A 10229-nucleotide genomic window follows, 5' to 3' on the forward strand; every position below is an offset into this window, starting at 1 on the left:
GTAATTAAGTTCTACAAGTATTTTTATCCTAATTTTATGATAATCGTATGAAATACGTTGTATATTACAATAATAATATTATTTATTATCACATATGAATATAATATCTTAATTGTTACATTTACCACGGCATGCATTGCCCAATTAGTGCAAGTCCATTTTGGTTGCGATGGCCTGGCCCAAACTTACGTGGGCTGAACTCAACTACCCTTTTTCATTGCCAAAACACCTCGTTTGTTAGATTTTAAGAAATCGATGTTAATTAAATCATATTAAATTAAATTATTTTTTTATTATTCTCTCTAACTAATTAAAAAATAAATTTAAAAAATAAAGTATTAAAAAAACCTTATCGTCCTAGCCATTTGGTTTAAGCAATGGCAACATATGGACATAGATTTCTATACTATTGGAACTCATCCCCAAACCATACCTTATAACTCACTTTGATATAGATTTGAACTATTTCATGATTTGTGAGCTTGAACAATTACAATAGTATATACATCTTGTGACTTGCAAGGAGGTTGAAGAAAGCAAAGTGAATAAACATTCAAATAAGGTATGATGGACTTGGCTTGCATGAAATTGAGCATTCATCAATTCCAATATCATAAAATTGAGGGGTGATTTTTATCAAATTTCACTCGACGATAACGGTCATGACAAGAGAAAATAACAATGTTTATTATTTTGACAAATGATAAACCAAATTTAAAAATTGTGTTCATTTTTTTTTATTATCTCTCATTCACTTATTGATATTTAGCCATGTAAAATGAACAAAATATAGAATAAGAAAAACTCATATTTGTTGCATAACCGTTGTAACCATTCAACAACATCTTCAATTGAAATAGAGCTGCAATCGAAAAACCATGAAAGTGAACATTTAAAAAATCAAATAACCTATTAGTGATTAACCATCTCCATGTGAGTTCCACCAACCTTGAACATCTGGAGGTGGGATTGCTAAAACCCATACGAGTTCTAGAGCATAGTCTAGCAATGGGTTCCGATGAGATAAGAACATTTATTCAGATTTTGCACCTTCATTTTTGTTATTTTAGATTATTGTAAATGTGTGATCTCCTACCATTGATGTCATTAATTTTGAAAGAAGAGGTAAATTACAGGTAGAGCATTTGTCTCACTATATAGGTCAAAGAATCGAATTCCCGATGCAAATCTCAACTTATTATGATCCAACCACTTGACTTATATTTTAGAGATCTCGTTTTTGCTACTTAAACCAAGGGGAAGTGATGACAACAATACTATGATTTATTTATATTTATATTTATATTTATTTTTTATGTTTATGTGTTTAATTACCTAGAGAGATTAAGATAAATGGCTAATTTTAACTTAATATATGAATTAATTAGCACCATTTTTCATTAAATATGATGAAAGGCAAGCAGAAAATATAGGGATTTTTTTAACTAAAAATAAATAATAAGAATGTCTAAACAAATTGTTCAAACTACGAGAAATATATTATTAATTTATCTTTAAAATTATTTACCTAGCTATTTATTTTGTTGGGTTATGTAGAGAACAAAGGGAAAATAAATAGCTATGTCAAACTTATATAAACAAACACTATATTTTGTTATCATATAATTTTTTTAATGTATTATTTATACATTTTATTAAAAGATAAAAATTAATTACGTTAACCAGATTTAAATTCATAACTTCTAAACAACAACTAAATTTTAAAATAATTTTATCATTATATCAAATTATATTTTATTTAAATATTGCCTACAAATTAAAAAAATAAATTATAATTATCTAATATCACCTAATAAATTTATATTTAAAATATTTTATTTTTTTTACACATATATAACACAAACCACTCCTCTCTTATAATTAAAGTTGCAATAGGTGAAATATTTAAGGGTATTGTTATAATTTTGAATAAGTTACTATAACATTATATGTTACTCGTCGACGTTTGATTTCGGCCGACCGTGATTCGTTTTGGGCCGCGGTGAGTCAATCCAAAAATACCGAGAAGGAAGGAAGAAAACCCCTCCCCCGACGTTCCAAGCGTGTACACCAGAATCTTTTACGTGGTTCGGCCAGAACGATGCCTAGTCCACGGTCGCCATCTTATCCTTCTCCCAGAGTGGCGGTATCTGATTATATTTTTCTTGTCCTTCTTCCTTGCCCCTCATGGCCTCCTTTATTTCCATTTTTCTTGAGGGACTTTTACAATCTAGATAATGTATAAAAATACAGTATTTGTATAATGAGGGACAAATAGTTCTTACCGCCTTCACAAGACCGGGAGTGGGATCCTCATTACGAGGGGCATGGGCTGTTACAGATAAAGTGATCGGACCCTACCTCTAACTTCTCAGCAGCTTTGCCGCTCATGCGAGCTGGAGGTTCTAGGCGAGCGACCTGGATGGTCCAGCGATCTAAAGGATATTTCAGGAGCTCGTTAGTCGATTGCTCCGAGCTCGTTGGGGGATTGCCGGGAGCTCGCCATACGCTCACTTTACGAGTTCCGGATCTTTGGTGGAGGCTGGACCTTCCCTGATGAGGTCGTCCGAGCCTTCTTGGCCTTGGGTGATTGGGCCGGTCTATCGGACCGAGTCTGGCCCATGCGGGGTGATGCGGGAAATACATATAACATTACTAATACTATAAACAATCACAATATTCTATATATGCATTGTATAGTAGATGTATAGCTAAAGTATTATCCCCACATAAAGCACCTATAACGTTTCCCTTGTAATTATTTTGTCTCCTTAAGTTTAAAGTGAACGTATTATATCCCTAGACTTTCAATTTTAGTACAATTACACGTGGGCGTGCATGAGATACACGCGCTCGGTTGAGAGGTGTGGGTTGCTTGCTAGGGAGGCCAACAGTCAGACAAGGTGAGAGAGGCGATGACACAATCTGCTACCATTTATGTTTTTCTTCATTGTTATCACTGTCGATTGACCGATCAACTCTCTTTGCTTCAACAACCACCAGAAGTTCATTTTTTGTGCCCCGACAATTGACTGACCTTTGTTTCTTCATTCCTTACATTACTCATCGACCTTTGTTTCAACATTCCTTATATTGCTGATTGATTAATCTCGCGCCAACTGACTTATCATTTTCGTTGTCGATCGACTCATCACTTTTCTTGTCTTGGTTGACCGACTTATCAACTATGGGCATCCTTAGTTAACAACTCACCTCCATCCTCTCACCTTCCTCACTATTGATTGAGCATACATATCTCACGTATACATATTTGGGTAATAATAGATACAATAGTTACACTTTAAAATTAAGTGGGCCAACAAACTGTTAAGGAGAAGTTTAGAGACATATTTATCGTTGTCCCAATCATCCCATATAAAAATAGGTGTCCATCCATGTGAGATTTATTATTTACCTTTTTATTTATTTGCCCTAAAAAGCCTAAAATGAAGGAAAGTGTATAGATTTGGTGGCAAAGCCAGTTGTCACACGTGTGGGACTAATCATGTTAGGCACTTAGCCCACGCCCCAAAGCAATCATTCCTCCCATCTCCCCATACGACTCCACCTTTCCAGTCTAACACTAATTAATCCCAATGGTCCCCTTAAATTTTCTTTTAATTACGTACTAATCGTTCTTAGTAATTATTTATACTTTATAGAAATATATATATATATTGGGTGGGTGATGATGGTGGGCCACCCCGCTCGTGCGATCATGCAAGGCGAGGCCCATCAGCGGACTGTCAGGCCCATGAAAAAGAGTAAATAAAAGGGGGAATGAATCGTCCCCTCTGATGGCTACTTGGCCACGGAGTCTAACCTCACCACTCCACTCCTAAAGCGTGGAATGGACGGGAGAGATGTAATAAAGAGAAGATTCGTGCATTCCTTATCCCACAAGTTTGGTGGATTTCATTCCGTAAATTATTTATTTAGAATGGCTGCAAAAAAATGTTTATAGATTACAATATTTTTATAATTATAATTTGTTATAAAAGGTAATATTAATGTGAATAAAATTATAATAATAGGACAATAGTATCAAGGGGGTGTCAACGGTTCGTATTGATCAAATTCTATAAGAATTCAGTAACCGAACTATTTTTAATGATTTCAAAAAAATAAGAACCGTAATCGAACCATTATATATATCAAATCAAACCATGACCAATCCGTCACATCGGACGAATTTTGGTTATATCCAATTAACATTTAGTTTCTAAATATTTTTGTAAAATATGAAATTACAAATAAATTTGTTAATTAAAATAAATCCATAATTTCATTAATAATTCAAATCTTGAAGTAAAAGTAGAACAAAATAATTCATATACTACCTCATCAAATTAGATTACATCGACCATTTAGTATAGCAATAACGCATAAAAGTCTAAAAATGAAAGAGTTCATAAATAGCAATAACTAACAATAAAAAAGAAATAAACAAAAATTAACAGATTAAAATTGTAAGTAATAATATATTTATGTGTATGTATATATATACTCAAAAAATTATAATATATATATAAGTATAATATTAGTTCTAGTTTGGTTCGAACCACGATTTAAAAAGAAAAATCCGTAACCAAACTAAATATATCGATTTTTAATTTTTTAGAATCAGAACCTAACCGTTGAACCATAGAATCAATCCAAAAGACACGGTTCGATTTGATTTGGTTTGATTCACCGATTTTCGAATATTTTTTGACACCTCTAATTTTAATGGTATCTATAAATCGTTAAAACATCAAGTCAGTTAACAATTATTGTCATTATAAAGTCTAAATAGACTTGCACAAAAGACTATTAGAAGTTTAGTGACATATAAAGTAAGTAATTTACACCAAAATTGGTAAAGAAAAGCATAAAAAAATGGTGAAAAATGCCGAGGACATGACCCTAGACCTAGAGTTTGATAAAAAGAAATCCTTAATGATTCACAAATCACGTACACCTTGGTTTCTTTCAATTAAAGTGGACCGTTATGCAGTCCTATTCAAAGGGTGACCAAATCAAACGTGACACGGATACAGTGGCGCCCTAGCTCGGTCCCTCCATTCCTCACTCAATCATGGATAGGGAAGGGAAAAAATAGGAAAGGTTAGGGGGAAGAAGCGTTGCATCAGTGTCACGGCAAAAATTAAAAAGCAAATTAAGAAGCAGCAGCGCAAGGCAACCAGCTTTCCATATCTATTTATAAGCTCCCCTATCGTCCATTCCTCCCTCCACACCCAAGCTCCAGCTCTGCAACAATGGCGTCCGAGAAGGTCGAGACCGTCGTTGCAGGAAACTACCTGGAGATGGAGCCGGAAGAAGGCGATTCCGGCTCTGCCAAGAGCAAGCTCTCCAAGCTCTTCTGGCATGGCGGCTCTGTCTACGATGCTTGGTTTAGCTGCGCTTCTAATCAGGCATTTCTTTATTTCCTCACCAAAATGAATCCCCTCGATATTCTTCTTGGTCCATAAACAATCAGACATAATTTCGTCAAAATTAGCCTGTAGTGGAGCTTCTGAATTCAAGTTTTGCCGAAATTATTTTGATTGTTTTTTTGGGGGGGGAATTAATGCAGGTTGCACAAGTGCTGCTGACACTGCCTTACTCATTTTCCCAACTGGGGATGGTTTCCGGGATTATTTTCCAGCTTTTCTACGGGCTGATGGGAAGCTGGACGGCTTATCTCATTAGCGTACTCTACGTGGAGTACAGAACCAGAAAGGAGAGGGAAAAGGTTGATTTCAGGAACCATGTTATCCAGGTACCTTTCTCGGGAAAATATATCCAGCTTTTTCCTCGGTTTTCTTGACAGCCAAACATGTGTAGTAAGTACTGGAATTGCTGTATGTTGCAGTGGTTTGAAGTTCTTGATGGGCTCTTGGGAAAGCACTGGAGGAACATTGGCCTATTCTTCAACTGCACTTTTCTTCTATTTGGATCCGTAATTCAGCTCATTGCTTGTGCAAGGTGAAAACAACACATCAACTTGGAGATAATTTCTTTTGATCTCTTGTATTTTGTGACATAATCCAATCCCAAGTCATTAGTCTACTAACTCAAATAGTGGTCCTGAATTGGCTTTAATACTACTTGTAACACTATAGATTTTGATCCAAAAGTACTAGCTGGAGGTAATTATTGGGTTCATGGGACAAAGTAACATAAAACTTCTCAGTAAATGATTGATGTAGGATTGGTGATGCATTTTGATTTGGTGACGGAATTTGATCTGTTTTTCGACTGGGACATTGCAGTAACATCTATTACATAAACGACAATCTTGACAAGAGAACTTGGACTTATATATTTGGAGCTTGTTGTGCAACCACAGTCTTCATACCCTCATTCCACAACTACAGAATCTGGTCATTTCTTGGCCTTATGATGACAACTTACACTGCTTGGTATCTCACGATTGCTTCCCTTATCCATGGACAGGTATATTCATTAATTTATTCTCCAATTAACTTCTCAATCTGCAAGCATGGGCTAGTTAATTTAACATAATAAAAGCGTTAGTTTGGCTTGATTACATGCCTTATAAAATTGCATCAACCATAAATTATTGAGGAATGAGACCCTTAAATCATTTATATTGAATATGATATCAAATCAATGTGATTATTTGCATTATAATTTCTCAATCTGCAAGCCCCCCTTTTCAGGCCCAGTCCTCCACTGATTGACATAGGTCTGTTAATGGAATAGAATTGAAGTTTGGCTTGATTACATCTAATATTGCATCTACCATAAATTCTTAAAAAGAATATTCTAAAAAAATGTTTACATACAAAATGCCACATTTTGTGATAGTGATATTTTCTTAATTACAAATCATTGCAATTTTTTATTTTTCATTTTTTTAGAAAAAGATCACATTATAGGTCTTATATATATATATATATATATAAACGATCGCATTTTGAAAACTGAAAACTCTCTTAAATGGTCCTGACTTATCTATTTTGGTATGCCAAGGTTGAGGGAGTGAAGCACACAGGCCCAGCCAAGATAGTTCTCTACTTTACAGGGGCTACAAATATTCTTTACACCTTTGGTGGCCATGCTGTGACAGTGTGAGAATTTATTTAACTTTTAGTCAAATTGGTGCATATTCCAATTACATTTTATATATATAGTGGATATCTGCACATGCTTTCTGGATTTATGCTTAATTATTGCATGTGTGGATAGAGATATAGACATGAAGATAATTATCAGTGGAGTCAGCTAGGGGGGACACTCTTCCTGGAAAACTGGTGCCCCTTTATTTAAATAGTACATATAGCTATAATCTGTGCTTTGAAAAGCATTAATTCTCTTGCAATCTTGCTGCTTCATCTTTATGTAGTTGGCATATTGAAACAAAATTATTCTTTTGATCATTAACCAACCCTATCGACATTCTGCCTCAAAGTTATAGAAAACAACAAAGAGTGTGGGGAAGAACTTTAAGAATTAAACAATGATATATCAATACTTTTTTGTTTTTTGTTTTTTCTTTTACATATTTATAGTTATGTTAAGAGGATGGACTTTGATAGCAACAATAAAGTTATCTCTTTATGACTGAAAAATCATGAATAAAAATATGATCCTCCCTGACCGTCGAAAAGTATGAAATCTCGTACATGATAAAATGGTTAATTTCTTATTTCTGCATATCTTAATTGCACAATATTGCTTATTAACTGACTTGGGAAGGTGTGTATGGATATAGGGAGATAATGCATGCAATGTGGAAGCCACAGAAGTTCAAGCTAATATACTTGATAGCAACACTGTATGTGCTCACACTAACACTTCCATCAGCCAGTGCTGTTTACTGGGCTTTTGGGGACTTGCTCCTTAACCATTCCAATGCTCTATCTTTGCTCCCAAGAACTGGGTTCAGAGACACTGCTGTCATCCTCATGCTCATTCATCAGGTAAAATCAAGCCTTTATCAACTATATGAATTCTAACTCACAAATCCTCTGCAATTCATGCTATTTGATCCGACAAATTTTACAGTAGTGACCGCCTTTCATACAATGTCATCCTATTTTGCATCTTTCTTAAATATATGAAGGTCGTGTAATGGTTATCATTTTCCAATTTTCAAGAAGGGTTGGACGAATCAATTAATGGAACTTTAATTGTTGGTTGGTGCAGTTCATAACATTTGGATTTGCATGCACTCCTCTCTACTTTGTGTGGGAGAAATTCATTGGAGTGCATGAAACAAAGAGTTTATGCAAAAGGGCTTTGGCCAGGCTTCCAGTGGTGATCCCTATTTGGTTCCTTGCAATCATTTTCCCTTTCTTTGGCCCCATCAACTCGACTGTTGGATCTCTTCTTGTCAGCTTCACTGTATACATTATCCCTGCTTTGGCACACATGATCACCTTTGCTTCTCCTTCAGCCAGAGAGGTTAACTTTCTTTCTTCATTACAGTTTGAAAACATATTTTAAGTACGCATTCTATTTTACTCTCCAGAGGTCGCCCCTGGTGGTGAGACGCTATAATGACCTCTTTTGAGACCAAGATTCAAATCTTATTAGGGGCGAGCCCACACATAAATTTCTGCATACTTATCTATGTCCGTGATTTACTGGCTATTGTACGTGGCCAGTATTGTTTTCATTTTCGGTGCTAATGGGTTGTGTTTGTGATTTGCAGAATGCAGTGGAGAGGGCACCAGCATGTGTAGGAGGATGGGCAGGCTCGTACTGCATGAACATCTTTGTGGTGGCTTGGGTTTTGATTGTGGGGTTTGGGTTTGGAGGGTGGGCAAGCATGCTCAACTTCATACACCAAATTGATACATTTGGCATCTTCACTAAGTGCTATCAATGCCCTCCTCACAAGGCTTGATCACTCTGCTTGCTTGATCTTCTCCCCACCATTAAAATGATCAATAGTTTGTAATACATGTTTAAGGTGTGTAAAGAGATTGGTTTTTCTGTGACTTCCCCTTCTTTTCTATCTTTTTTTCTCTTTTGTGTGTCAATCTATATCCTCTTTTTCCCTCTCTATTTCCTATTTAGGAACTCCCTTTGTTTTTCGTGGGATCTTTATATGGTTTTACTTTGTTAATTCTAGTTAATCAAAAGGTATTTTTCAATTATTTGGCAATATTAATATGAGACAATCTCTTCAAGAATAATGTGAAATTAAACTGTTAATGCAGTCTCTTGAGATTAACATCATGTTCAAGTAGGCAATAGTGCCCTGAATGTAATTGTTCTTTCGTGATGTAGATGCCTTAAAATATGACAAAATGGTGATCCCTCCCGAGTTTGCGTGGGAAAAAGAACATAATGCTTACATTAGTCTAAAAGAAAATAGTATATCAGAAAATTCATAAAAAGAAAATACTCAAAGAAGAAAATTATTTAATCATATTTTAGTACGTATCTTCCTATACATTATTTTGTAAAATGATGTTTAGATTATGACGGATTTCAAGTATAGTGGTGCGGGTAAAAATAAAAAATTTATATGCATTAGATATACACAACAAAAGTTATAAACACACAATATACATATTGAATATTTAAACAACACGTTATTTTATTACATGAAATATAATAAATAAATACCTGAAGTCCGATGTCAAGTTAGGGTACAAAAATTATTTATGCACTGAAACTGATCCACCCCACGTTGTGATGGTCCTAGATTGTTTGCACCTAACGTACTGTCTGGTACCATTACGATCACCTATTTTTGTGCTAGACTAAGGCTTCTGTATCATTAGCACCTGTGTCTTAAATTCCTCACTTGACACTTACGCACTTATAATTTTAATAGAGGCAAAAAGAAGATAAAAACAGAAGTTACAGAGAGAAGCAAGTAGTGAATGCTCTGTAATTTCCTCTAACAATTTCACGCCTCCAATTAACCTGTTGCCTCACCCCACCACCCTTCCCAATTGACTGACACATGGACAGCACTACAACTGGCGGGGGTGGTGTGGGAGTCGACTAGGGACCACCAAAAGTTAACTGTTTCAACAATCGACTCTTTAAGCCAGGCAGTCGACTTTCCTGTTGAATTCGAAAGAATCTACAGCTCGATTCGCTAACTCTTAGCAAATTGAATAGTCGAGACACATTGGATACATAATGTTGACACTAAACGTAACACTATATGATATGTGACTTTTTTGATTGTCCGTTAACAAACTGATAACACCAAAACCCATTTTGGTACCAGCTAACACCCTGGCCTATCACAATAATCT

At 35.2% G+C, this 10229-nt stretch overlaps 1 protein-coding gene across 1 annotated transcript; it reads left to right on the forward strand.

The window, feature by feature from the left end:
- Positions 1 to 5086: 5086 nt before the first annotated feature.
- LOC127800574 (auxin transporter-like protein 3) lies at positions 5087 to 9018 on the forward strand. Its single transcript, XM_052335273.1, has 8 exons — positions 5087 to 5414; positions 5576 to 5761; positions 5855 to 5967; positions 6255 to 6438; positions 6979 to 7076; positions 7721 to 7928; positions 8155 to 8412; positions 8663 to 9018. The coding sequence occupies exons 1-8, from the start codon at positions 5259 to 5261 to the stop codon at positions 8855 to 8857; spliced, it is 1398 nt and encodes a 465-aa protein (XP_052191233.1). The 5' UTR covers positions 5087 to 5258; the 3' UTR covers positions 8858 to 9018.
- Positions 9019 to 10229: the final 1211 nt, after the last annotated feature.

Source organism: Diospyros lotus, chromosome 4, assembly GCF_014633365.1.
Source record: "Diospyros lotus cultivar Yz01 chromosome 4, ASM1463336v1, whole genome shotgun sequence".
Classification (NCBI taxonomy): Eukaryota; Viridiplantae; Streptophyta; class Magnoliopsida; order Ericales; family Ebenaceae; genus Diospyros; species Diospyros lotus.